This window comes from Mus musculus, chromosome 17 (genome assembly GCF_000001635.26).
Source record: "Mus musculus strain C57BL/6J chromosome 17, GRCm38.p6 C57BL/6J".
In the NCBI taxonomy this organism is placed as follows: domain Eukaryota; kingdom Metazoa; phylum Chordata; class Mammalia; order Rodentia; family Muridae; genus Mus; species Mus musculus.
Genome location: NC_000083.6, coordinates 34,111,758 through 34,139,271, shown reverse-complemented (window position 1 = coordinate 34,139,271; position 27,514 = coordinate 34,111,758). Strand labels below are relative to the sequence as shown.

Below are 27,514 nucleotides of genomic sequence, written 5' to 3'. Positions count from 1 at the left end.
TGAGGAGAGGGGTTTTCCCGTTTCCCTCCCTAATGAGCTGTGTCCAGGTTAAGGCATGCTGAACCTGAAGTGACAAGCCACTCAGGTCAGATCCAGAAGCAAATTCCAGGAGTTAAAAAGAAGGTACAGTGGGCTGGGGTGTGCTTAGGGGTAGACACTTGTCTAGTACGTGGAGGGAGAGGTCACGCTGACATTAAGAAATGAAGTTTATTTCCTGGAAGAGGGAAGGTATAAGGTAGTGGTTAGGTGGAGCCTGGGGCTCCTGATGAAGGCTCTTCTGGATGCAAGTCCAGGGACAGCGGAACCCTCAGCTGAGACACCTGCACGCTGGCACACACCCTGAGGGATCCCTGGGACTTCGGCTCCGATGAGAGACCTTGGGTAGTCACGAGATGCCTGGACATCCCCGCTGGCCTGGCCTGTGCTGTTCCAAGATCTCCTTGAGAAGAATCAGTCTGAAGAGAGAGCAGAGTGCAGGGAAGTCACCATAAGGAGCCTCTCCCTTCCTCAAGTGTCTCCCCCCTGCCCCTCACAGAACTCCCAACGGAGTGCTGACTCTCCTTGTTCTCAGATCCCCTCTTCCCCTACTCCAAGCTGTTTCTGTGCTCCCAAATAACTGTGTCTGTAACAGGGTCCCCAGCTACCAGGAAAGAGTATACAGGCCAAGTGGAGAATCCTGGCACACACTGACACGGCACTCTTGTCCCAGGTTCCCTGACCTTCCCCGGTGACTTACCACCTGAGCACGGTCTCTGGGAGCAGAGGAAGAAGACAATGCCCATGATGGTGCCTAGCACACCGAGGCCAAAGGCCACACCACACAGGGCATTCTCTAGGAGATCCGAAGGCAGGGCGTTCTGGGGTACTAGAGCAGAAAGGCAGAAGTCATCCTGGAGGCCCAACTGGGGAGCACTCCACCCGAGGGACGTGGGTATCCGGGATAATGAGGAAGAATTGGATCATGGAAGCCCGAAGTTGGCTAGAGTGGAGACTAGACTCAAGGAGACCAAGTAAAATTAGAGGGCCCCACCCACGGGCCTGGGCCTTTTCACCCCTTGAAGGACCGGACTTCCATGGAAAAGGGCCTCACCCCAATAGGCAATTGCCGTGTAGCGGTCAATCTCGTGTGTCACAGTGCAGGAGTAAAGGTCAAAGGGTTCCGGTGTGAAGTTTAAATAAGAGAAAGCCTGGAAGGTCAGCCCATCGACAGCTGAGATGGATGTGGGGCTGGCTCCCTCCACAGGGGCCGAGTGAAGCTGCCAGTTCACGGTCAGGGTCGGTGGAAAGAGGTTGCTGATGAAACAGACCAACGTGTTGGGCTTGCCAAACTCCAGGGGCTTCAGTGTGAATACCTCTGCCACAGGCAAACCTGGGGGGGCGGGTATCAGGAGAAGGGGAAAGTTTAGACAGTGCTGCTGTTTGGAGAGTTGAGAAGCGTGTAGGGGAGGGCAGACAAGGAACCAACAGAGAGATGAGGACATTTGGGGGTCCAAGAAGGGTCTTCCCGGCAAAAACTGCAGCTAGGACACTGTGTGGATGGACCCCTCTGCCCTGACTTCCTGTCTGTAGCCAGGTTGGCATCTGACACTGGCTTCTTGTTAAAACACAAGCTCATCCCTCCATCTTGCCGGGCACGGTAATGAGAATGCATGCAGTGGGGTCATGAAGTTCAATAGATTTCGATGCCTTCAGCTGCCTCCTCCCCATCACAAAACATGGTACAGACTGTAGCTGACAAGAGAAGTGTTGACGTAGAGAAGAAAAACCCAAACAGAGCCAGGAGGTAGGAAAAGTGAGAGATAGTGTGGAGAGGTTGGCGGGAGTAAGATGGCAGCCCTCCCTCCACCCCCAAATGCCACTCCTTGTCCCTGACCTCTGGACACTGGGATTTGACCTTCAAGCTTCGGGCTCACTTCCCGCATCAACATCTCGCAGAAGCTTTTGTCAAATGCAATGGCAGAGGCATCCCCCTGTCCCTGAGCCCACTCTGCAAAGTCAGGCAGTCGGGGCACTCTGGTGTTCTGGGAGAAGTCGAAGGAGAAGAGTTCGTCCTCGTCATAGGTCTCCGAGAGCCCTATGTTGGGAATCCCGTCCTGGCAGAATAGAGTGTGCCGGAATGTGTGGTTCTGTGGGTCATCCCAGAACACTGGTGTAGATGCTGCAAAGAGACAGTGAGTTCAGGGCTTGGACACACACACAGTGAGGTCTCTATATTGGGGGTGCAGCAGAGATATGACCAACCCCCCTATACCTGCTGCTTAAGTTCCTCCTCCCAGTGGGAGAGGGGGGGAAAATCAAGGAATCTTTCCAAAGTTCCTTACACATACAAAAGCAACTGTGTACACCTGGGAAGTAGAGTCAGGCATGGTGACTCACACATGTGATGCCAGTCCTTGGAATTGTGGGAGAGGATCTAAAGCCTAAGACCACCCTCAGCTACGTACAGCCAGACTGGGGTGCACCAGTCTCCGTCTCGAAAAATCAAGCAAACAAAAAAGAAAGCAAAAGTGTCCGGAAGGCAGCAATGGGCCAAGCCCTTCTGCTGCTCGAGTCTGTGCACAGCTCAAAGGCACCAGCCATGGAGTCAGCCTCAAGTCCTCACCAAGCCCAGGACCACAGCACAGTGGACACCCTCACCTAGTCCAGGAGCCACAGATGTGATTCCCACATTGAGGGGTGTGGGGAAGGGCCATGGCCTTCCTAAACCATAATGATGTGGCCCCGGGCTACCCCAGACACAGTGTAAAAGTAAACCAGTCTCTGGACTTGCTTGGCCACTTCGGCAGCACCTGGCCCTCTCTGACAACCTATTCCCTGACCTAAACACTCCAGACCTTGTGCTGACAGAACTGGGGGGCCTGAACCCCTGGCTGCAGGAAATAACAATCTTCTTTGAAACTCCTGACAGGAATCCCCCAGACAGCAGACTTTTCAGCAAACACCCAGAATAGCAAACACTATGAGAGGGACCTTCCAGGTTGTTCTTACATCCTGCCCCATCCTTCCTGGAGAAGAAACTAAGAGACATGTCAAGACTGTGGGCTGACAACAGACTATGGTAGGATCCCTATTGGAAAAATGTAAATTATTTCGCAGACTTTTGAGGCTGAGTCTTGCTATGTAGCAGAGGCTGGCCTTGAACTCTTGACCATGCTGCCTCCACTTTGACGGCTGGGATTACTGTCCTGCACCACCACACATGACTTGGCAACAACTCTTATTTTGCTCCAACCCCAGCTCTGTCATTTCCCCACTTGCTGAACGTGCCCAGGTCCTTTAAGTCAGCAGAGTCTCATTTTCTTCGTTTGAAAAGTGGCTAGCACATAGACAGAGAAATACATGGTTGCTTGCCATTCGTGAACAGCAGCCCTCTCCCTCAGGGTCTGTTACCCTCTCCATGCAATAGAGCCCCGCCCAGCATTCAACAAGTCCAAGGATCATCTATCTGCTCTGTTGAGTCCCCTGGTCTCGACCGCCCTCAGGACGCACGCAAAAGGGCAGCCAGCGTCTTACCTTCGAGCACCGCCCAGGAGTGGGGCAGCAGCCACAGAAGGCGCAGCAGCCTCAGCAGCACAGCTCCTGACTTCTGCTCATGCTCCATACCTTAACACCCACAGTAAATGGGAGCTACCACTCGAGTGTCGGGTGCCCAGCTCCCTTCCAGATCCATCACGTTTCAACAGAGCATCTCCAATAGCAGCCCGTCTTACCACGGCTAAACCAATCACAGAAGCGTATAGTTTAACATCATCAGTCGCTGAGGAGAAGCTTGGGTCCAGGCTCCTCTTTAAGACTTGGCTCCGAGGCCAGCGGGGCCCGGAGGGCCTCTCTGGAGACCTCCGCCCCCTGGTGGAAGGTCGGGCTCCAGCAGGTAGCTGCCTGGCTCTTCAAAGCAGCGCCGCCTGGCGGCAGAATTCCAGAACGGAATCGAGTCTTTTCAGCACCATCCTCATGGCTCTCAGACCCTCCCAAGTCTCCTTCCAAAGAAAGTTGGCATTGAATGTGAGGCTACAAATTCCAAGAGGAGCGCAGCAGGTCTCTCGTTTTAGGTTGCATCTTCCATAGCTGAGTACTTGGAATCAACTTCACCCTGCAAATATCGAGTAGAAAATTCCAGAAAAAATAATTCGGAGGGCAGGGGTGTTTTGTTGTGTTGTTTGGGGGAGTGGGGGGGGGGTGGCAGGGGGAAGGGGAGAAGTCTCGTGGCCTAGGATTCACTCTGTGTCTGAGGATGACCTTGAACGTCTAATCCATCTGCCTCCACCTCCCCAGTGCTGGGATTACAGGCAAGCACCATTACACCTAGTTAATTCTGTGCAGGGGAGTGAACCCCAGGCTTTACAAAGGGTTGAGACAGAGTCTCACTATGTAGCACGGGCTGGGTTGGAATTCACTGTGATCTTCAAGCCTTCACAACCATAGTGCTTGGATTACAGACAAGCACCATCGTGCCTGGTTCAGTTGGTGCTGGGAATTTAACCCAAGGCTTGAGGAGGGCAGACATGGTCTCACTATGTGGACAAGTAGGGCCTCGGATTCAGTGATCCTCCTGTCTCACATTCCTGAAGCTGGGGCTACAGGCATGGGTTACCACACCCAGGATAGCAAGTTTTGGATTTTGCACTGTTATGAGCCTCCTAGGGCTCATCTTGCCTCATGACATCTCCTGCCCCAGATGTGAGTCATCTATTTGCCTGGTGTCTCATGCCATACTTGCCACCCGCTTGTGTAGTCACTGAGCTACTACCTGGGCTTGACTGTCACTGCACTGAGTGTTTGTGTTCTAGTGACCCTTGTTTTACTAAGAGTGGCCCCAAAGGGCAAGAGGAGGAGACTTGGAAACACCGATGGTGGAGCTTTAAAGGGCTTCCTGTAAGTGAAAAGGTGAGAGCTGTAGCTTAGTAAAGTAAGGGAGATGTGGGGTTGGAGAGGTGGCTCAGTGGAGTGGTTAAGAACACTGACTGCTCTTCCAGAGGACCAGGGTTCAATTCCCAGCACCCACATGGCAGCTCACAATGTATGTCTGTCTGTCTCTGTCTGTCTCTGTCTCTGTCTCTCTCTCTCTCACACACACACACACACACAGGGGAGGACAGACAGACAGACATTGGTTGTCTCCTTTCGTTGTGGGTTCTGGGAGTCAAACAGCTTAGCAAGCTTTACCCAGCATGCACTTTGAACACTCAGATCTGCTGAGCCACTTTGCTGGCCCCTATCTTAACTGTTATAACGTGTTGTTGTTGCTGTTATTGGTGTTCTTATTTATTAACGCTTTATCACATATATGAAACACAGTACATGTGTGTACATGTACACAAGGAAGGCATGAGGCCGCGGGTCACATTGAGTCAGCAAGCAGAGAGCAGGCCTGCCACCTGCTAGCTAAACACTGGTGGGGTAAAGTTGCTCCTGGCTCTCAAACCCCATTTCTTCCTCCAACACCCCAAGAAGGTATTTCTCCCTTTTATCCAATCAGGGAGTCCAGCCCATACTTAGAGCAGGTCATTCTTCTCGACTTAAACTTTTCTGAAAACACCTTTATAGGTGCACCCATGTATCTTCCTGGTGATTCTAAACCCAGGCACACTGACAAGTCGCTTAAACTACCAACGGCAACTGAGTGTGGTGAGGGCTCGGGTCTGCTGTCAGAGCCAGGCCGTCCAAGTGTCCAAGCGTCCTCTACAGTGCATGCAGATCTTCAGAAGACCGCAATCATGGTACAGTGCAACCTGCAAACAGCTTTATCGAGATGAACAGGCGCCCCTGGTGGTGATGGAACCACACACTGAAATACATTACTGGAGTTGGTCAACTTCTGGACAGGGAGTGGTTTGCTGGTGAGGACATCCAGGGTGGTGGTCATGTGGCTCAGATTCATGCTGTCCAACAGTCCGTATCCAATGCCCTGGTGGCCTAATACCAGAAAAATGTAAACGAGGATTCAAAGACGATCAACATCTTTGAGGTGGAGAGGAGACTCAGCTGTTAATAGCACTGGCTGCCCTTCTACAAGACCGGAGTTCAATTCCCAGCACTCACATACTGGTTCATAGTGGCTCTTAACACTACTAGCTCCAGGGGATTTAACGTCCTCTTCTGGCCTCCTTAGACACCAAGTACAAACAAGGTGCACAAGCATGTGGGAAAAACACTACACCCACACTCACGCCCATGCCCACATGGTAAAATTAAAGAGACACCCTCATGCTGAATGAGAGGACTCTCTTAGTAGCCAGTGTGTGACTGCAAATCCAAAGGGTTTGGAAGTCCATGCTTGCTACCAGAAATCCTACTGATAGGCCTATCCTGAAGACCAGGCTTTCCCTGTGTGATAGACACTGTGGGATTTGTTTGTTTGTTTGTTTTTTGAGACAGGGTTTCTCTGTATAGCCCTGGCTGTCCTGGAACTCACTTTGTAGACCAGGCTGGCCTTGAACTCAGAAATTCACCTGCCTCTGCCTCCCGAGTGCTGGGATTAAAGGCGTGCTCCACCACACCTGGCTGACACTGTGGGATTTTAAAGTTCCCAGGGGAATTCACCACCATAATAAGTGTGTGTGTGTGAGTGTGTGTGCGCGTGAAATGTCTGTTGCTACAAAATGTCTGTTGCTTTAAGCATTTGCTGAAGTCTTGAAATAGATCTCTTATGAATAAGGGGTCTGCCACCACCATCTTTAAAATGTTCCCTGGCAGGTGGCGAGATGGCTAAGAGCACTGGCTGCTCTTCCAGAGGTCCTGAGTTCAATTCCCAGCAACCACATGGTGCCTCACAACCATCTCTAGGGGGAACTGATGCCCTCTTCAGGCAGGCAGTTGTAAACGCAGCAGAACACACATACATTAAATAGATGAAAAATTTTTTAAAAAAGAAATAAAAAAAAAAGAGAGAGAAAAGAAATGTCCCTGAAGGCTCCTGTGTGGAAGGCTTGGCCCCCAAATTGATGAGGCTATTGGGAGGTAGCGGGAACATTAGATTGGAAGACCTAGGTGGAAGCAAGAGTCATTGGGGGCATGAACTGAAAGACATTACAACCTTTCCCTCTCCCTCTCCCTCTCCCTCTCAACTACTCTGCTGCCCAGCTCACACCCTACCGTGTACCACCTTGCCATAGGCCCAAATGATGGGACCAAATGACCGTGGCTTGAAACGAGGAGCAAGAACAAGCCTTCCTGTTAAGTGATGTCATTTTGTCACAATGCTGGAACCCTGACACGTGAGAGTCCTGCAAGGCATATTCTCAGGAGCTTAAAGTCTAGCAAGGACCAACTAGCTATAGATACATTGTCTACCTGAGAATGCGCCGGGACTGGGGGTGATGCTCAGGAGGACTCCTGCCTGGCATGCCTGAGGCCCTGGCTTTGATTCCCTGAACCACACAGCAGGGATGGGTCGAGAGTTTAGGTTTTAGGAAGCTGGGGAACAAAGAGGGCATTGGACAACTTTTAGGAGCTGTGAGGGTTCTTCTTGATTGCCAGTTTGATGGATTTAGAATCACCATGGAAACAGACTTTTAGATGTATCTGTGGGAGAATTTCTAGGTTGGATTAATTGAAACGGGAAGGCACCCTGAGTGTGGCTGGCATCGTACACAGTGCTGGGGTCAGAGAGGAAAGCGCTAAATACCAGCATATCGGTCTTCCCTTGACTCCACGTACGCCATAGCCAGCTGCCCCTCACTCCTGAGGCCCCAACTTTCCCACTATGGTGGCCTGCCCCCTCAGACTGAGCCTCAGGACGTTCTGCCTTCCTTGTTTTTGTAAGGTATTTTATCATGTCAGTAAGGAAAGGATCCGACATGAGAGACTGGAAAGAACAGCGATTTGACCAGAATGTGAGAAAGGAGACAAGCATCCCCGGTCAAAGGCGGCCTCTCCTCCTTTTCAGCCTCCGTGACGTTCATGTGAAAGGCTGTAAGGGCCGTAAGGGCCGTAAGGGCTGCCCATGCTCCTAGAAATCCAGAGTAGAGGTGGCCACGTAGGCCCTGACACAGCATGAAGAGGGTCTGACTGACCCAACTGGCAACACAGAAGACACCAGGAAACACTCCACGGATGGATGCAGCTCAGTGGTAGATACTTAGCATGTGCTGGTACTGAGCCCAATGTACTGTGTGGCAGAGAGAGAGGGCGGGGGAGGAGGAGAGGAGGAGGAGGAAGAGGAGGAGGACAGAACAAATAAAAAGCCAGAGCATGATGCAAAATAATACCATCATCACCACCATCATCTATTTTAAGAAAGGCCTCACTGGCTGGCCTGGAATTCACCATGTAGACCAGGCTGGCTTTGAACCCATAGAGATGTGCCTGCCTCATACTCCCAGAGTGCTGGGATTAAAGGAGCTAACTTGAGCATTTCTGTGTGGTTCTGATATCTCAAACCACTGCAACTTGAGAAAACCTAAAACCGCTGGCTAACTGTCTATAGCTCCATTTGTCAGGAGTGAAGCTGTTAATGGGCCTTCCTTCCGATCACGGATGCTGAGACGATGAGGAAGTTGGCTCGGAAGGGCTTGGCTACCGGGGACTTACTGAAAGATGAGGCTGAGCCTGGTGGTGCAGACCTGTACTCCTGGCTACTCAGGGCCTGGAGTACAAGATCGCAAACTCAAGGTGGGGCCAGGAAGAGCAAACGTCTAGTTTCTTTGGAAGGTTAGTTACGTCAAATTATGTTTTGCTGGGGCACACAGGTGAAAGGATGTTTTATTATAGCAAACACGTGAAAGGAGCTGTGATGAACGAGTATAAATATGACCCCACAGTGGGGGAGGAACACTGAGCACTGGTTTCGTTTGCTCCACCTCATTACTCTTCACTAGCAACACACATGCATTGGTTCACCTTACATAGCGTTGTTGAGCTCAACTTGTGGTAACACTGCCATTGAGAGAAACTCACCCAAGAACTGCTCAGGAGGTTCCTGACGCAGCTTGCTGCCTCTGGCAGCCTCACCTCAGGCTGGGTGGTGAAGCCTGGTGATTTCTTCAGGCTGCCTGGTGTGTGCTTGATGAAGGAACTGGACTGTAGCTGCCTGTTCGCGTGTGCTGTCTGTCTGCCTAGAGGACTGGTCTGTGGCTGCTAAGTCATATCTGGCGTTTGCTCTGGGACTGAACTGCTGCCCAAGACGATCAAGCTCACCCTCAAAGAACTATTGCTGAACGGGGCCACTTCCCCCATGTCCTAGTAACTTTTCTCTTCCCCTACTTCTGCTGGGTGGTGCATTACAGGAAAGGCTGAACCCTTATTAAAAGTGGGTTGCAAAAAAAAAAAATCTATGTCTACAGGGCTACCCAAAAGCCAGCTTGAGTCTCAGAACTTGCCTCAAATAAATAAATAAATAAATAAATAAATAAAGGTAGGTTAGAAAAGTCCAGTAGCAAAGCCTTGCCTAGAATGTATGAGGCCCTGGGTTGCGGGAGGGAACAAAGGGGAGGAGGGAAGGGGAAGAAGAGGAGATGGGGCGGAGGCGGGCAAAGAGAATATGATCTTAAATGTTTTAAATTTGGAGTGCTGTGGTGAGGTGGAAGGAGAGGGACCCCAGGTGCGGCTGATGAGTCTGATTTGGAGAGCCATGAACACACAGGATGCAACAGAGGGTCAAACCACCAAGTCGACTACGCTGAAGGTAAACAGGATAACCTCATTAGCTACCACCCAGTGCCCAGGCAGGAGATCGAGCCACACCTGGAATCCAGGCTGGTTTTGTTAAGAAAGACAGATGTCCCTATGTAGTTGAAGCTGGCCTCAAACTCATAGCAGAGTGGCCTTAGCCCACAGTGTTGGGCTTGCAAGCACACTAGACTGAGAGAACCGGATATATAAAGTCAGTTTCAAAGATGTTAAAGAGGCAGGAAGAGCCCAAGGGAGGAGGCTGCCTGCAGCTGCAGCCGCGAGAGATGGATGTGCAGGATCAGACACTGCCCAGCCCCTGAGCCAGGATCCCTGTCTGTATCTGCTGCAGCCCTGTAGACACCGGCAGGGGCAGCAGCAGCAGCAGCAGCAGCAGCAGCAGCGGAGATTCATCTGCTGAGAAGCTGCCACCAAGCTCAGGATCTCGGGGGAGCTTTCCCCAGGAAGCTGTCCAGACTTCTGCAATGGCTACCTCCTCCACCAAGGGCCACAACTGTCAGTCACCCGACTGGAGGCTGAAGCAGTAAGTTTCTGGGGTTTTCCGTCGATCTTTTTTTTCAGAGCCGACTGCTGGCAGAATCCACAAGGAAGCCAGCCGGGAGGGTGGTTCTTCAGAGAGTAACGAACACTGTATATGCTAAGAATCTGGAGGTGCCGGGAACGCCTAGCAGGGGAAGGATGGAGGCTGCCCCAGGTGATGGAGGCACACAGCAGGTAAGGCGCTAAACGGCCCACTCTGGATGCAGGAAGGGCTGAGGAGTATCAGATCTGCAGTTATAGTTGGAAGGCGCATTTACTGAGAACACTCTCCGAACTGTAGGAGTCAACTCCAGATTGTGGTGGGCTGTGGAGGGGGAGGGGAGGAAGAAACTGTCGCTGTGTGTGCGACAGAGGAGGAGACGGAGGGTGGGGGAAGAGGCAGAGAAAAGATCTAATGCAATGAACTAAGCTAAGCAGTTCATCTTTGTGAAAATGGTGCTTCTGAGGCTTGTGAAACCTGTGCCCAACCCCCCTTTTAATTTATTTTTATTTATGTATATTAGTGTTTTGCCTGCATGTATGTCTGTGTGAGGGTGTCAGATTCCCTGGAACTGGAGTTGCAGACCGTTGTGAGCTTCCATGTCTGTGCTGGGAATTGAACACTGGTTGGTCCTCTGCAAGAGCGGCAGCCAGTGCTCTTAAAACAGTGAGCCATCTCTCCAGCCCCATCCTGTGGCCCATCTGACGAATCACAGTAGCAACTGTAGCCAAACACAAAAATAAAACAACATGAAGAGCTCCTGATGTTGTAGAACAGCAAGCTCCTTCTGTCGGTACGTGTCTAGGTGGGGAGATTTCAGGAGATTGTTTTTAACACTCCGCAGGGGAGACACACTACACAACTTTCTTCCACTTAAGTTCTGGAGGTGGAACCCAGGCGCTCACATCCTGGACAAGCATTCTCTGTGGGAACACAAGCCCAGCCACCCACCTGGAACTCCAAACCAGAGTCTGCAAGCCTTCTGAAGGCAATTAGACCAAAGAGTGACCAAGACTCTGCCCTTGTCCTTCCTTCCTCAGGCTTCCCAGGCTGCTCTACCTCCCTCATAGACCCCTCTGCTCTCTACTGATCTTCCCTGGAGTTCTGTCCTTAACTCTCTTATTTATGGATACTAAAATGTGAATTTCACATTTCCATGTTTCATGAAACATTCTTGCTTTTAAAAAAAAAATCATTTAAAAAAATGTGAAGCCATTCTTAGCACCCAGGCCATAGGAAAACAGTGGGCTAGCTTTGGCCAAAGGGCCATCCATATTTTGCTGAATGCTAGTCTGTGTGTGGTCAGAATCAGGATGGAAGCCCCAAATAGTCACCTTTTCTGCCTTGCGCTTAGGAACTGTGGCCTGGCACTAAGCATGGTGTATTCTGCAGACAACAGCGAGTCCTGAGATCTTCTGGGCAAATAGCAGCAGTGAGTGGGCGGGCAGTGTGGGCGGGCTTAGGAGCGGGTGTGGCCAACTGTGGGGCAGGAGGAACCAGCAAAGGGAAGCCAGCCTTACCTGGAGGCTGCAGGCTAGCCAACTTTTCTCCACTAGCTACAGTGGGATACAAATAGCAACAAGCCCAGCCATTTGTATCCACTCTACCAACAATCTCCACCAAAGGTATCTGAGAGCCCGCTCCCAAGTGTTTCCTAACCGCCCCCCCCAACTGGCACAAGCCAATGTGCAACTGTGTCCCCCACTTTTACACTTGCTGAAATCCCCTGCTCTCCACATGACACTGTTCCTCAGTATTTCTGTGCCTCTCACCAGGTCGACTTGAGCAGTCTGCACATCTGACACAGTTGGCCCTGTCCTCTCTCCTACTTGGTCTGGACCCCGACTGGCCTGGAAGCACTCTCTAGTTCTCCCTCCGGCTCCCATCTCTGGTGTTCCCTTTTCACAGCTATTCTTCCAGCTGCTGCTTGGTTTTTCTGAGGTGGAGTCCTGTTATAGCCTAGGCTGCAGGAAACTGTAGAACATGCTTTGTACTCAAATCAGTTCTCCTGCCTCAGCCTCTCAAGTGCTGGGATTATAGGCGTGAACCACCACACCTGGCTTTAAGGACTCCCCTGGGGCTTTGTCTTCAACCTTTGTCCTTCTTGCAGGACGCAATTGCCCTGAACGGTATTTATGGCCTCACCCCCTCCCTCTCCGTTCAGCACATTTGCTGGCATCTTCCAAACTCAGAACCACACAGGTTCTGATCTGGAATCCACCCTGACATTCCACTGCGTGTGGTGGCTTCCACTCGAAAGTTGGGCAGCTCCAGCTCTCAGAATGTTTTGTCTGAAGGAAATCCTGTTCCCCGAGGAGTAAAAATGCTACCTGTTAAGTCGACTTCAGCAGAATACAGTAAAACGAGAGACGTTTCTGGCATGGAAACCAACCAATTCTGGAGGCCAATCTGGTGGTACATGCCAGAAATCTCAGCACTGGAGAAGTGGAGACAGGAAGGTCATGAGTTCAAGGCCAGTCTGGGCTAATAGACACTACCTCAAAATAGATCAGAATAGGATGGAGAGAATGGGAAAGAGAGAAGGGAGAGAGGAGCTAACCCTGGTTAATGTAATATATAAGGTGTTACAGGCTCAGCTTGTGGGACTCGAGAGTGACCACATGGGCCTTGAGCTGTCACTCCTAGGCCACAAAGGCCTCCAGCCTGTGTTAAATTTCTCACTCTTTCAGAGAGAAGATTCGACTGGTTCTTCTTGAATTAGGTATGCGCCCATTAGGCCCGACTGTGGCCAAGCACAGTATCACCTCTTAGTATTGCCAAAGAACAGAGAATCGCCGGGTGGTGGTGGCACACGCCTTTAATTCAGCACTTGGGAGGCAGAGGCAGGAGGATTTCTGAGTTCGAGGCCAGCCTGGTCTACAGAGTGAGTTCCAGGACAGCCAGGGCTATACAGAGAAACCCTGTCTCGAAAAAACCAAAAGAAACAAACAGAATCATCACTAACCCCTCAACACGGCCATCTTCAACATAGCCAACTGCATGAGGTCACTCTAGGCACGCAGGATAGGATAAATCTGTGTGTTAGCCGGGGGTTATCCCAACAGCACCACAACATTAGGGGTCTACAGAGGTCTACTCACCAACACTAATTAAGCATTTCACAGGCAGATCAGCTCAGAAACCTTCCAGTTCCTTCCAATGACAATAATCTGGGGCTCAGGAATGACACCGTTGGCGACTCAGTCACCTAAGTCGTCAGTGTGGGAGTTATCCCAACAGATTAAACAGTCCTAGCAACTGACCTGTAATCTCCTGAGTTTGCTCCCCACTCTAAGTGAGAGTGCTCCATATACCCCCTTTTTTGTTAAGATTATTTTAAATTATGTAGGTTATGTGTGCAAGTGAAAATGGATCCCTGTGGCCAGAGATCTACAGCTTCCCTCTAGGTTGGCCTTGAACTCCTAATCTCCTACTTCCACCTCCCAAGTGCTGTATTTAAAAGCAGGTTCCACAGCCCGGCGGTGGTGGCGCACGCCTTTAATCCCAGCACTCGGGAAGCAGAGGCAGGCGGATGGATTTCTGAGTTCGAAGCCAGCATGGTCTACAAAGTGAGTTCCAGGATAGCCAGGGCTATACAGAGAAACCCTGTCTTGAAAAACCAAAAAAAGAAAAAAAAAAAAAAAAAAAAAAAAAAAGCAGGTGCCACCACACCTAAGCTTAATCCTTGACTCAAAGCTCAACACAATTTTTCCTTCTTAAAAAGCTTATCTACCTTACTATGGCCATCACCTTAAGGATAACTCTTAAGTGTCCCTCCCCTAGCCTTCAATTCTTTGGTCCCAATCCAGACCTAGAACTCTGTAGAGCTGTGTACTCTGATAACACACCAGTCAGAAGTAGATTATGGGTTCAAATCCTAGCTCTGCTACTTAGCAACAGTCTGATCTTGGACAAGTGATTCAACATCTTTCAGTTTCCTGTGAAAACTAGAGTCAGAGTCCCAGATCAACCATATCAACATAGTGAGACCCTGCTCCTCTCCCTCTCTCTCACACACAAACCACACACAACACAAAATAGTCACACCCTCAGGATGAAGTCTCATAATAAGGAGAAACAGGCAATCACAGTTCACTATAAAAGGTACGATCATAAGTGGATTCAAATAAGTCAGCTTACTTTAAGTGTTGAGAGTAAACTGTTCGCAGCTGTTGGTTTAAAATGAAGGAAAGGCAGCTCCTTGTAGAAGGAACTATGTGTAAAGCACTGAGAAAAAATCCAAGATGACACTGACACGTGACCCGTTTGGGAAACTGCTCTGTGAGTCGGCTAGGGGGCTGGAGAGGAACTGGCTAACTGGAGACTGGCAACAGGAAGCAGACCTTTCCGACAAGCCTGGGATTAACAGATAACACAGAGCAGGGCAGTGGTGGTGCATGCCTTTAATCCCAGCACTTGGGAGGCAGAGGCAGGAGGATTTCTGAGTTCAAGGCCAGCCTGGTCTACAAGTGAGTTTCGGGACAGCCAGGGCTACACAGAGAAACCCTGTCTCAAAAAAACAAAAACAAACAAAACACAGGAGCTGAGTTCTAGCATAGGTCAAGAGGGAAAGCCCATGCCGGGCGTGGTGGCGCACGCCTTTAATCCCAGCACTCGGGAGGCAGAGGCAGGCGGATTTCTGAGTTCGAGGCCAGCCTGGTCTACAAAGTGAGTTCCAGGACAGCCAGGGCTATACAGAGAAACCCTGTCTCGAAAAACCAAAAAAAAAAAAAAAAAAAAAAAAAAAGAGGGAAAGCCCAGGGAGCCACAATTTAATACGCAATTTCAGGGCCGTGGACAAAACCCAGAGCACGTGGAATTATGGCTTCATGTCCTAGCCACTAGCCATGCCTGGCCACTGAGAACTTGAAAATATGGCTGGTGCCACTATGAAACAAATCTAAACAGCATGTAATACTGATTTAAATTCAAGTTGCTACTGCACAGTACAAATAACAAGTCCAGGTGATGCAGCAGACACAGGCACGATTGCCTGGTTCTTGAGGACACAGCAGTGTGCATTGATAGATGAAGAAGGGAATGGTAAGTTCAGGTGAATATAAAGTTGTAAGGAGAGGTGAGGACATCGTGCATGGACAGAATAACACAGCAGCAGATCAGATGCGCCGGACAGCCCACATCAATTCTGAGCATGCTCCAGTGTCTGGGGTTATCCAGGCAGGAATTTTTCATAGGAAGTTCCACTCAAGAGAACTGTCTAATCTTACGGTGGAGTTGAAAGGCTTGAGTCATTGAAGATGTAGAAGCATTCCAGACAAACAGCAGGAACCAGCTACCCAAATGTACAAAAGGGAGACTGGGGGTTGGGAACATGACATGCATGGGCAATGTCAGGGAGAAATCAGAAGTGGACTCTGGGGTGGGCAGCTGGGAGGTCCTGCTAAGTAGGGTGGTGAGGTCACACTCTGGGGCTGCATGAAGTGGGAAATAAGAGAACTGGGAGGAGACAAGCAGGGAGAGTCTTGTAAGTCCAAGTCCTGCTGTGCAAGGAAGTTGAGAAAGCCACGGAGTACTTAGAGACAGGGTAGGTACTGAATAGGGTTTTCTTTTTGGCTACTTAGAGACAGGGTAGGTACTGAATAGGGTTTTCTTTTTGGCTAAGAGAGCAAAATGGACAGGAAGTTACTTAGGTTAACAGAGAAAGGTGACCAAGTCAAAAGCAATTTCCTTCAACTGAGAAGCCCCGATAAAATAAGAGACATGCCCTGTTCTACACACGGAAAATACAGGTGGGCTGCTGGTGCAGAGTGTAAATCCAGACCATACCTTCAAAGACAAAAGACAACAGAGATAAGCGCGAGCTTCGCACTTTAAGTCAACTGCATTGTTTTTAAGTTGTCACCCTAAACTTTAGTAGGATGAATTCAAGACTGAGAAACAAACTAGTAAGGCAGGTCACAGAAACAGAAACAGAGTATAGACAATGTCAGGAAAGAATCATGATCAAAACGAGCAGAAATGACGAAGTAGAACTCTATGTTAATAAATGGTCTACCTGTACACGATCAGAGAAAGAAACACGGGTGGTATACTTCGAAGGCAGGATTCGGGTATTTTCAAGTCTCATAGAGGAAAAAAAAAAGAAACAGTTTAAGAAATTCGAGGAACCCCACAACTCCTCCCGATTAAAACGTCAAATCGAGCGTGCAACATCCAAGCGGACCCCCACCGTTCCAGGGAGGCTCGCCCTGCAGTCCCGCTGCTGCAGCCAGGACCCGCGTGCCTCCTGGGACCACAGCATGGGGCCCCGCGGATTCTGGCCAGAAAGTGCCAGGCAACGCCTCAGACCGGAGCCGGAAGAACCTATTCCCCCCGCCGCGGTGGGGAGGGGGGGGAGGCCACCGGGGCGCAGGCCCGCGCGCTCCCGCCACACCCATCGCTCAACGAGGTGGCCCCGAGGCTCGGGGCGCACTGAGCCTGCGCACCGCGGCTCTCCCCGCGACCCGTGCCTCCCCTCCCCCCAGACCAGGCACACCCTTGCGCATGCGCTATGTGTTTCGTGGGGCTGCGGCAGCCATGCTGAACTCGTACCGAGAGGCGAGTGGGGGGGACGGGGGCGACCACAGGCGCAAGGGAGGCCGGGGACCTGGCGAGGCAACAGCCTTAGCGAGGTCTGGGGTCTCGGGACACAGGTCTGGGCCTTGCAGTCCCTGTGACCCCGTTCACGACCCTCCGCAGTGTTCGGAAACCTCGCCCTCGTGGCCGTAGGGGGGGCGGACACGTGACCCGCCCCAGCCAGTCGGAGCGCTGCTGACGTGGCCGCGCGGCCCCGATGCTTTTCCCCCCACCCCCAGCGGCTAGGGAAGGGAGGGGCTGGGGGCTACGCCCCCTCCCCCAACGCCTTCTCGGCTTCCGGGGGGGTTGACACCCCGGATTCCTTGCTCCCCCCCCAGCCGGGCTGAGGGCGACTTTCGAGGGCCCCCCCGTGGCTCCTGGATCCAGGTGAGCAGGGGCCCCTGGGGCGGGGACGCCATCGGTCATTTAAATGCATAAGTAAAGGTGGGGAGTGGGAAGAATTCTTGGGGTTCAGGAGAAAAATCCCAAGGGGGAAAGACTTGTCTTTCAAACACCTGACAGCCAATGGGAGTGTGGACTGGGGCCAGCGCAAGAGGGCCACTGTGTGGGGGAGGGGAATGGCCAACCTCGTGCCTACATACCCATCGGAGGGCAAAGGGGCGAGGGTGGCTTGTGCCCCATGCACCCGTCACCGGGGGGGGGGGGGGGGACAGGAATCGGGAGCCAGGTGAGATGGGATGTTTTGGGCGGGCGAGGGGAGGGCGACCCCGTAGGCTGAGTGTGAGTGTTGGTCGTGGGATGCGAGAGCTTAGGAGTTGGCAGCTCTGGAGGTGAACTGGTGTGGTTCCCTGGCGCCGACTCCCTGCCTCCCCAGGGACTCCCTAAGCTCCCTTTGTGTCAAGGGTAGCAGGCTCGCCATCGTCACATGGCGTGATGGAGGCTCGGTCGAGTTTGTGTGCTTTTCACGAGGACGCGGCCTGTGGGGCCTGCTGTTCCCAGCTGCGCATCCCCTCCGGGCTCTTAGCTGTTTGTCTCTGCCCCAGGGTGGGGAGGGCTCACCGGCCCAGAGCCTGGGGGCCGCCTGCGAGCGCAGTCCTGGCCTGAGGTGGGTGCTGGGAGGGGAGAGCCAGCGTGGTCCGAGCCTCCCAGTCTCCGAGGTCTAGGGTTTCTCCGGGTGGCATGCTCTACTGCCGCCCTCCTCCCCTCCCCCTGCCTGGAACAGTTGCCTCCTTGTGTGCTGCGGGGGAGGGAACGGAAAGGAGGAAAGAGTTACTTTTCCAAATTACTAAGTAGCAGCAGCCTCCCCTGTGACTCATGTGGGGGCAGGGAGGGCTGGGAATGACTGGGGCGCAGTGATTTTCCGGAATGCAGGGAAACGGGAGCGTCGTCTGGCTACCCTTTCTCTCTAAGGCCCAGCAGTTTCCCCGCTCCCCGAGTTCTCTCCCCACCCCCACCCCACCCCCGTCGGGCTTCGGCCCGGACCCGCCAGGCCCAGGTGCGGAAAATCCAGTTTGGAGGCCGGGCCGCCAGGGGGAGGGGAGAGGCCTCTAAAGTTGCTGTGTCATTGCCCTGCTCGCCGCAGCCACCCGGGCGGGGCCGCGCGCACTCGGGCGACCCGGGCCTGGTTCCCGGCGGGGAGTGCAGGGTCTCTGCTTCCAAGGCGCACTTACCCCTTGCGGGGTCTGCGCTTATCTTGCGGTCCAGAAGACGGGAGCTTGGCCGCCATGTTAAGTGCAGTGACCGAGGTTCGAGGTCGAGGGCTCATGTGGAGGGAGGGTCGCCTGGTTGCAGTTCTAGGACCTAGGCCAGTTGGGGCTATAATTGGGGAATGGTGAGCCCGCCTTACAGCCCCTCACCAACGTTAATTTACTTGCCCAGACGTGCACACCTGTCTTCCCAGCCAGGGAAAGGGGAGTTTGGGAGCGAGAGGTGTGTTCTGGGGGGATAGACGCTTTTACTTTCGCGCGAGGGGCTACCCCAGAGTTGCTTTTGCCATCTGACCTTGAGAACTGGCTGGTGGTTCCTACTTAAGTCTTGTTTCGAGTCCCAAGACAGCGTAGGGGAGGGGGAGGGGGCGAGACAGCTCCCAAAATGGCTCCTGCCCCTCCTCGGAGGCGTCCGGCTGCGGGGGGGAGGGGAGGGAGGAGGGCTGCAGAGCAGCGCCGCCGCCGCCTCCTCGGCTCGCCCTCCTCCCTGGCGCTGACCGATGGAAGAGGCGCTCCGTGGGGAGGACTCCCAGCCCGATGGGGGCGGGGGGCGTCAGCTCGCCCACGCTGGGGCGAGATGGGGCCAAGGAGCCGTGCGCTGCGCCCGCTCTCCTCACCCTGACGCCGGGAAAGTTTGCCGAGATCGGCTTTTAGGGCATGTGGACGCCTTGTGCGTTCCTAAGGCGGGTAAGTGCGCGAGAATCTGCAAATGCGGGCGGGCGGGCAGGGTATGAGCCCCCGGGGCTGGCTAGACAGTAAACACTCGGGGTGGCCTCGCATCTTTAGAGCTGAGGATTTTAGGGCAGAGCGTGGCCTTTGCTATCTGATTACTTTGGTTCGGGGAAGACGAGGTTAGTCTTGGAACGCTCCGGTCATGTGTTGGATCAGGGGACGTTAGATCGCGTCGCGGGGTTACTGTGGAGCGCTCAGCCGAGAAGCAGGCCGCGACTTCTAAGATGGCGTCTGTCTTCCTTGTTTCAGATTCTCCACTGCGGCGGCCTCGCAGCCAAGAACCTTTCGCCCGCCCCGCCCGCGCGACCCGTCCCACTCTGCGCCCCGCCCGCGCCGCCAATGGAAAAGCTGCAAATGGCGCGACCAGCCTGCCGCGGGCGACCGGCAGAAATTCGGTGTGTGCAAGCCCGGGAAGGCTCCGTCAGACCTGGAGGTGGGGACAGCGTGTTGCAGGCCCCGGGGAGATGGCGCCTACACGCCGTTCGGCCTCCATCTCTCCCAGGGTTCGCCAAGCCACGGCGCAGCCAATTGGCTCGGAGACATGGCGGGGTGCCTTTTCGCCTTGGCTCTCTGCGGCACTCTGCTGCCGATAATCGACGCCTTGGAACTGGAGTTTGTGACGTCATCCTTCGAGCGGACCAATAGGAAAGGCTCCCGCGAAGAGGCGGGCCTGCCCCCTCGCCTTTGCTTCTCCAGGCGCGTGAGCGGGCGAGCACGCGCGGAGGGGGCGGGGGAGCTCGCGAGCAGGGTGGCGCGCATGAGCAGCGAAGCTCCGCCCCTCCGGCTATATATAAAGCGCTGGCGCGGGGCTCGGCGGCGCCATTTCGCGCTGGAGTGGAGCAGCCTCTAGGACGAGCTGGAGGATTGCGCCTACTGACCCAGCGTCTCGGAGCCTCTGCGGGCCGCCAGTACAATCCACGTCCATCCGCTTGGAAATGGACTTCGTCCCGGCCCGCGACCGCTCCCGGCGGACAGTGCAGACCCCATAGAAGCCCCCGAGGCTCCCCTTTCTCGGGCCCCGCCCAGTCCTCGGTGTCTGTCCACCCCTCTACTCCGCCCTCAAGAGGATTTCAAAGATGGAGGCGGCGGCTCTCTGAAACCCCTTTTTGGTGCTCATCCGCCTCCATCGGAGGTCTGACGCGGCTCTCGTGACCCCCCGGCGACCGCGGCGGGAAGAGGGGACCCCTGTCCACCGGCGGCAGGCCGAATTGACGACGGTGTCCAGTTTCGGGGACTGCCGGGTTTGCAGACTGCGTTCTCCTGTGGCTCGCCGGCCGGCAGAGGCCGCCGCCATTTTCCTGCTGTCGCCGCCTGCGGAGCGTGCAAAGCTGCCGGAGTTGCGGGGAGGACGGCGCAGGAGACAGCGTTCCCGCCGGTCCCGCAACGAGGCTGACGCCTGGAGGGCCAAGGGCAGCGGCCTTCCCCCCACTTCCCGGGTTATGCTGGGCCCGGCGGTGAGGGGAGCCGAGGCTACCCGGACTTCACGCAGCTGAGCGGCGGCGGTTCCCTGAGGTCAAGATGCTGCAAAACGTGACTCCCCACAAGTACGTCTCCGCCAACCGTGTGTGGGAGGGGGGTTGGGGGGCGGCGTTCCGGGGAGCGGCGGGCGGGCGAGGCGCGCTTCCGCGCCGCAGCTGTTGACGCGAGCTCGCGGAGGGGGCTGCGACGGTTTTGAAGCGGTGGCGGCGGCCCAGGTACTGCGTCTGAGCAGCCTGTCGGTTTCCGCGACGCGGAGACCCATTCGGCCAGGACGAGTTGGACTGCAGGGTGGTGGGGGTGTGTGCGCAGATCCAGCCTTGATTTGTCATCGTGCTTGTGGGGGGTCTTCTTGGCTGCTTCAGTGCCCGTGGAGTTGCCATGGTGACAGCTTGAGGGTTTGCCAGGGGGATTCCCACAGGGTGGAGGGGTCATCACGCCCAAGACTAGGTTTCTGGTACATAGGTACAGGCTGCCGTTGAAGGTCTTATTTCCTTCAGCGGTGGGTGTGTTTGGATAACGTTGAGCTTCATTCAGTGGGGAGGAGGGTGGTTCGGAGACTCAGGGCTCAGTTCACTGCAGATGTAAACAATGAGATCTGAGTCTAGTGTCTTAGCCATTAGGAAACACCTGGTCTAGACTAACCACAGGGAGCCTGTGTGGTGATGGGAACCTCTGTTAGCCTTTAGTCTGAGGGACAGTGGGAGTCGCTAGGGACACTGTTTTTGTAAGGGGGGGGGGCGTGCTATCTAAATTAGGACTTGCTGACGCTGACCTTGACTGTAGGGTGCTTTTTGTTGTGCCTTTTGAAGGAGACTTGTTTGGTTGATACTTGATGGAGGTCTGGCAGTTACTATAGAAGGGATATTTGACATGCTTCCTTTCGTTTAGTTGAGGTTAGGTTGGTTTTGTCTGGTTCCTATTATGGTCTTGAAGCCCCCCCAGAGATTGAAAAAGATAGTATGATGAGTTCTTTTAGGTGTGTTGATATTAAGATTTATTCTTCCTTTTCTTCACTGTCCTCTCTGTCTCAACCACCATGGCAACCATTAAGTCCCTAGTGAGGATGAAGCTTCACTTTCTTAGCTCCACCCATTTTTGTTTCAGATCTTCTCCATAAGGCTAGAGTTGTCATGTGACATTGGTTTTGTATTTATTTTAACCAAGCAGCTCGTCAAACTACCCAGTGTAAGCTAAAGATGGACAAAAACTATTGTTAACTCTTTGCTGGTTGCAATTCACTTCACTGCTTTTTATTTATTTACTTGTTATGGAGACAGGGTTTCTCTGAATAGACCAGGCAGAAATCTGTCTGCCTCTGGCTCCCAAGTGCTGGGATTAAAGGTGTATGCTACCACTGCCCAGCCAGTCTGGCTTTGCAGGGTTGCATAGTGCAAGTTAGCAACATTTTCTTGATCTTTCATGTTATTACCACATCTAATTCTGCTTCCCCTTTTTGCAGGCTCCCTGGGGAAGGGAATGCAGGGTTACTGGGGCTGGGCCCAGAGGCAGCAGCACCAGGGAAAAGGATTCGAAAGCCTTCTCTGCTGTATGAGGGATTTGAGAGCCCCACAATGGCTTCTGTACCAGCTTTACAACTGGCCCCTGCCAATCCACCACCCCCTGAGGTGTCCAATCCCAAAAAGCCAGGACGGGTAACAAACCAACTGCAGTACCTGCACAAGGTAGTGATGAAGGCTCTGTGGAAGCATCAGTTTGCATGGCCATTCCGGCAGCCTGTGGACGCTGTGAAGCTGGGTTTGCCGGTGAGTAAGAGGCTGGATGGGCATGAGCTGGAATGCGTGAGTGGGGGTGGGTGACCTAGCATAGGTGCTGCGGCCCCTAGGGAGTTCCCATTCTCTTAGAGCAAATAGCCACCAGAGTTGTAGATTCTTGGTCCTTTGTGCTTGTTATCTCTATCTTGGCATTTCTCATCTTGCCTCCATGTGTCCCTTAACTTTTGTGCCCTGGCTCCATTTTACAGATTCCCACCCCTGGTTGGGAGAGGACCACGGTGGCCAAAATTCTTAGCTTCTTCCTTTCCCTCATGCAGCCCATGGATAGCCATCCCCAGAGGTAATGTCACAGGATGGGAAGTTTGCAGCGTGGGTGGGAGGTGGGTGGCTAGAGAAAAGGTATCAGGAACCTCCTAGTGGGAATTAAATTACCTTTTTCTAGACTAGTTTAATTGGGGCCGCAGTGTGGGCAATATTCCTTAATAGCTAGGGTGTGCGTGTGGGTGTGTGTGTTTTGTCTGTTGGTAGTTGCCCTACCATAGACATTTTCCTGTGGCTCTCAACTGGATTTTTTTTTTTTTTTTTTTTTTTTTTTTTTTTAGGATTATCACAAAATTATAAAACAGCCTATGGACATGGGTACTATCAAGAGGAGACTTGAAAACAATTACTACTGGGCTGCCTCAGAATGTATGCAGGATTTTAATACTATGTTTACCAACTGTTACATTTATAACAAGGTAAGCTTATATAGTAGCTGCTGAAAGGCAGTACTGGTCATTAGTCCCAACAGGGCTGGAAAGTGCTATCCAACTAGTTAAGGTCTAAGGAGGCCTGACCTCCAAATTGTGTTGTTAGCTGTGGCTTCAGTGTTCCTATAATTAAGTTATTTAAGTAGAACACATTTTCATATTTGGGGATGGTGGCCCTGTTTCTCAGAAAGCTCCAGAGACCTGAGAAAAGCGGGATCTGTAACTCAGAAGCTCTGCTCTCGTATTTTCAGGTTGTAGGGGTTAGTGTGGTGTGATGACCTTAAGTACTAGTGAGGGTATGGTGTCCTGGAGCTGGGAATTCTTGTGGGGATGTGGTGCTTGTGCTAACAATTGAAGATTTCTGTGCTTGTTCCTGCAGCCCACCGATGATATTGTCCTAATGGCACAGACACTGGAAAAGATCTTCCTACAGAAAGTAGCATCCATGCCACAAGAGGAGCAAGAGCTTGTGGTGACCATCCCTAAAAACAGCCATAAGAAGGGGGCCAAGTTAGCAGGTAGGAAGTGGTGACCTAAAGACAAAGCTATTCAGGTGACCTGAAGATACAAATGAGCAACACTTACCTGTCTTTTGTTACTGTTTTGTAGCACTCCAGGGCAGTATTACCAGTGCCCATCAGGTGCCTGCTGTCTCTTCTGTGTCGCATACAGCCCTGTATACACCACCACCTGAAATACCTACCACTGTCCTCAACATTCCCCACCCATCAGTCATCTCTTCTCCTCTTCTTAAGTCCCTGCATTCTGCTGGACCCCCACTCCTTGCTGTATCAGCAGCGCCTCCAGCTCAGCCCCTTGCCAAGGTATACATCAGTAGGTTGATTGTTCAGGATGACTAGGAAGAAAGGGGTTAAAAGAAATGGACCAGAATGACTGATTCCCTCCATCTTTCTACTACAGAAAAAAGGCGTTAAACGGAAAGCGGATACTACCACCCCTACACCCACAGCCATCCTGGCTCCTGGTTCCCCAGCTAGTCCTCCTGGGAGTCTTGAGCCAAAGGCAGCAAGGCTCCCTCCTATGCGCAGAGAGAGTGGCCGCCCAATCAAACCCCCACGAAAAGACTTGCCTGACTCGCAACAGCAACACCAGAGCTCTAAGAAAGGGAAGCTGTCAGAGCAGTTAAAGCACTGCAACGGCATCCTGAAGGAACTGCTCTCAAAGAAGCACGCTGCCTACGCCTGGCCCTTCTATAAGCCAGTGGACGCTTCTGCTCTTGGCCTTCATGATTACCATGACATCATTAAACACCCCATGGACCTCAGCACTGTCAAGGTACCCACTGCATGGGGCAGATGGGCTGCTCAGGCAGGGGCTGGAGCCTGGGGACCAATAAAGCAATACCCATGTCTCCTCATGGGAACATGGCAGTTTTTCATTCTGTGTATCTTACAAAGTTGTACAAAGTCACATACTTTGAAGTCCTTGTTTTTTACAGTTAAGGATAAGTGTGGGGTTAGGGAAATGTAATGGGAGAGAGATGGCCTTGGTCACTTAGAAATGTTTTCTTCTAGACATAGATATTTCTTCAAACCTACCCCAAATCTTTGGACTTCAAACTTGAACCCCAGGGCACAGATCCCTAAGGTCATCCCCACTTGTTTCAAGAGAGGGCTGCTTGAGTCGGGTTGGCAGGGAAAGATGAGACTCTGCCTGTGCAGCTTCTCATGCTGCCTCCTTCTGCAGCGGAAGATGGAGAACCGTGACTACCGGGATGCACAGGAGTTTGCTGCTGATGTACGGCTTATGTTCTCCAACTGCTATAAGTACAATCCTCCAGACCACGATGTTGTGGCTATGGCACGAAAGTTGCAGGTGAGCTTAAGAGCTGCAGTTGAATTTACTCCACAGTAACTGCCTATGGGGAGAGTTTAATTTTTGCTGTGCTTTAAACTTGTAAGACTTTGCCAATCTTTTATCAAGTTGGAGCTGGTATGCTGGGTGGCTGGGCATTAAACACAGTTTTGAGTCTCCCTGTCTTTTTTAGGATGTGTTTGAGTTTCGCTATGCCAAGATGCCAGATGAGCCACTGGAACCAGGACCTCTACCAGTCTCTACTGCCTTGCCTCCTGGGTTGACCAAATCCTCTTCAGAGTCCTCCAGTGAGGAAAGTAGCAGTGAGAGTTCCTCTGAGGAAGAGGAGGAGGAGGAAGAAGATGAGGACGAGGAGGAGAGTGAAAGCTCAGACTCTGAGGAGGAAAGGGCTCATCGCCTAGCAGAGCTGCAGGAGCAGGTAGATCATTGTGTTGTGCTCTGTAATTGGGTAAGAACTTGGACTAAGTTAAGACCAAGAAACAATTGGGATCAACAATTTCACCTTTTTCCTGTATAGCTTCGGGCAGTTCATGAACAACTGGCTGCCCTGTCCCAGGGCCCAATATCTAAGCCCAAGCGGAAGAGAGAGAAAAAGGAAAAAAAGAAGAAACGGAAGGCAGAGAAACATCGTGGCCGAATTGGGATCGATGAAGATGATAAGGGGCCTAGGGCACCTCGCCCACCTCAGCCCAAGAAATCTAAGAAAGCAGGTGGTGGGGGTAGCAATGCTACTACACTCAGCCATCCTGGCTTTGGGACTTCCGGAGGAAGTAGCAACAAGTAAGGATTTAAGACTGTGTCTTACAGTATTGTACAAGCCAGCTTGCATGGTGTAAACTCATTACTGACAATTTCTTATTACCCGTAGGCTACCTAAAAAGTCTCAAAAGACAGCTCCACCTGTCCTTCCCACTGGCTATGATTCTGAGGAGGAGGAAGAAAGCAGGCCCATGAGTTATGATGAGAAGAGACAGTTAAGCCTGGATATCAATAAGTTACCTGGGGAAAAGCTGGGTCGAGTAGTACATATCATCCAAGCCAGGGAACCCTCTCTACGTGATTCAAATCCAGAAGAAATTGAGATTGATTTTGAAACACTCAAGCCGTCCACACTTAGAGAGCTTGAGCGATATGTTTTATCCTGCCTTCGAAAGAAACCCCGGAAGCCCTACAGTGAGTATCAGATGATTGATGTCCATCAGTCAACACTGCTCCACAGTAGTACTTGTGAGGACAGCAAGATGTGGGGGTCTGGTGTGTGTGTGTTTGTGGCAAGCAGCATCCAGGATGACTGGGCTGCTTCAGGAATGGAAGTTGGCGACTCTGGGGGAAGACTTGGCAATAGAGTGAGTCCTGACTTTCCCCCTCCAGCTATTAGGAAACCTGTGGGAAAAACAAAGGAGGAACTGGCTTTGGAGAAGAAGCGGGAGCTAGAGAAGCGGTTGCAGGATGTCAGTGGACAGCTCAACTCCACCAAAAAGCCTCCCAAGAAAGGTATTTCAGACTGCTAAACGTTATATTCACTCTTTCTCTCCTTAAGTTGAATGCTGGGACTTGAACAGAGGATTGGCTAGCTAGCAACTAGCCCTTGTGACTACCTGACAAATGAAAATGTCACATCTTCTACCTTTAACTTTACAGCGAGTGAGAAGACAGAGTCATCTGCACAGCAAGTGGCAGTGTCCCGTCTCAGTGCTTCTAGTTCCAGCTCAGATTCCAGCTCCTCGTCGTCATCTTCCTCTTCTTCAGACACCAGCGATTCAGACTCGGGCTAAGGGGCCAGGCCAGATGGGGCAGGAAGGCTCCGCAGGACCGGACCCCTGAACCACCCTTCCCCACTTTCCCTTGCTGTGACGCTTCTTCATCTCACCCCTCCATAGGAGAGCTGGCTCTGCAGTGGGGAGGAAGGCAGGGACATGGACAAAATACGATTGAATTCCTAGCCCTCTTGGGTGTGGTGTCCCTGTTGAGGATGATGGGGGTGGGGCAAGGGTATGGGTGGGAGTGGGGATAGGCCTGGCATAAAGCCCCCTGAGCTGTAGCTGTCCTGTTCACTTCTAAGGGCCCTGTTTTGAGGTTTTAATTTATTTAAGCTATGTGGTAAGGCTGGGGGTGTGTAGCCGTGGTCCTCCCTCCAGCTTCCATGGGGAGGGAAGAAGAGGGAGCTCTTTTTGTTTTTTACATTGACTTTTTTTTTCTACTTTTCCCTTTTACTTCCACTCCATTTGGGGCCTGGGGATTTTAGTCACCTCTCCAGTTGGCCCCAAGACTGTCTTTTCTTTCTTGAGTCTAACATGTAAATAAAGAAAATATTATTGAAGTTTTGAGTTAGTTTTCTTAGTGAGATTTGTTTCTGTGTTCAAAGTGGCTCAGAAGAAATGGTTGAGTATTATTGGTGCTGGGGTGGGTGGCGATTGTTCTGCTTGATTCGGTGCTGGGTATCACATCATCATTAGCTATATCCCCCAGTTGGCCCCTAGGTCTGTCTTTTAAGAGTGCTAAGAATTGAAGCCTAGAGTGCTAGACAAGGACTGGTACTAAGTACCTATCAGTGACCAAACAGGTAAGGGGATAGCTTAGTTTGAGTTCAAC

General features: G+C 52.2%; 2 protein-coding genes across 13 annotated transcripts; one reads left to right on the top strand and one right to left on the bottom strand.

Moving 5' to 3' along the window:
* Positions 1 to 170: 170 nt before the first annotated feature.
* H2-DMa (histocompatibility 2, class II, locus DMa) lies at positions 171 to 19,579 on the bottom strand. Of its 5 annotated transcripts, none has more exons than NM_010386.4 (6): positions 16,338 to 16,440; positions 3,514 to 4,090; positions 1,874 to 2,158; positions 1,091 to 1,369; positions 737 to 865; positions 171 to 455 (listed from the first exon to the last, which is right to left on the bottom strand). In NM_010386.4, the coding sequence occupies exons 2-6, from the start codon at positions 3,599 to 3,601 to the stop codon at positions 451 to 453; spliced, it is 786 nt and encodes a 261-aa protein (NP_034516.3). In that variant the 5' UTR covers positions 3,602 to 4,090; positions 16,338 to 16,440; the 3' UTR covers positions 171 to 450. The 5 variants fall into 5 exon arrangements, with proteins under 5 accessions (NP_034516.3, NP_001347459.1, XP_030105368.1 ...); NM_001360530.1 differs by lacking the exon at positions 16,338 to 16,440 and adding an exon at positions 13,249 to 13,754; XM_030249508.1 differs by lacking the exon at positions 16,338 to 16,440 and adding an exon at positions 19,222 to 19,579 and having other exon boundaries at positions 189 to 455.
* On the top strand, positions 16,458 to 27,253 carry Brd2 (bromodomain containing 2). Of its 8 annotated transcripts, XM_030249501.1 has the most exons (14): positions 18,945 to 19,077; positions 19,372 to 20,666; positions 22,061 to 22,364; positions 22,583 to 22,674; positions 22,937 to 23,074; positions 23,466 to 23,604; positions 23,696 to 23,910; positions 24,008 to 24,382; positions 24,794 to 24,922; positions 25,095 to 25,340; positions 25,440 to 25,702; positions 25,791 to 26,095; positions 26,294 to 26,416; positions 26,564 to 27,249. In XM_030249501.1, the coding sequence occupies exons 5-14, from the start codon at positions 22,964 to 22,966 to the stop codon at positions 26,695 to 26,697; spliced, it is 2,040 nt and encodes a 679-aa protein (XP_030105361.1). In that variant the 5' UTR covers positions 18,945 to 19,077; positions 19,372 to 20,666; positions 22,061 to 22,364; positions 22,583 to 22,674; positions 22,937 to 22,963; the 3' UTR covers positions 26,698 to 27,249. The 8 variants fall into 8 exon arrangements, 6 of the variants coding, with proteins under 6 accessions (NP_001191902.1, NP_034368.2, XP_030105359.1 ...); NM_001204973.1 differs by lacking the exons at positions 18,945 to 19,077; positions 22,583 to 22,674 and adding an exon at positions 16,665 to 17,110 and having other exon boundaries at positions 26,564 to 27,253; NM_010238.3 differs by lacking the exons at positions 18,945 to 19,077; positions 22,583 to 22,674 and adding an exon at positions 17,525 to 17,789 and having other exon boundaries at positions 26,564 to 27,253.
* Positions 27,254 to 27,514: the final 261 nt, after the last annotated feature.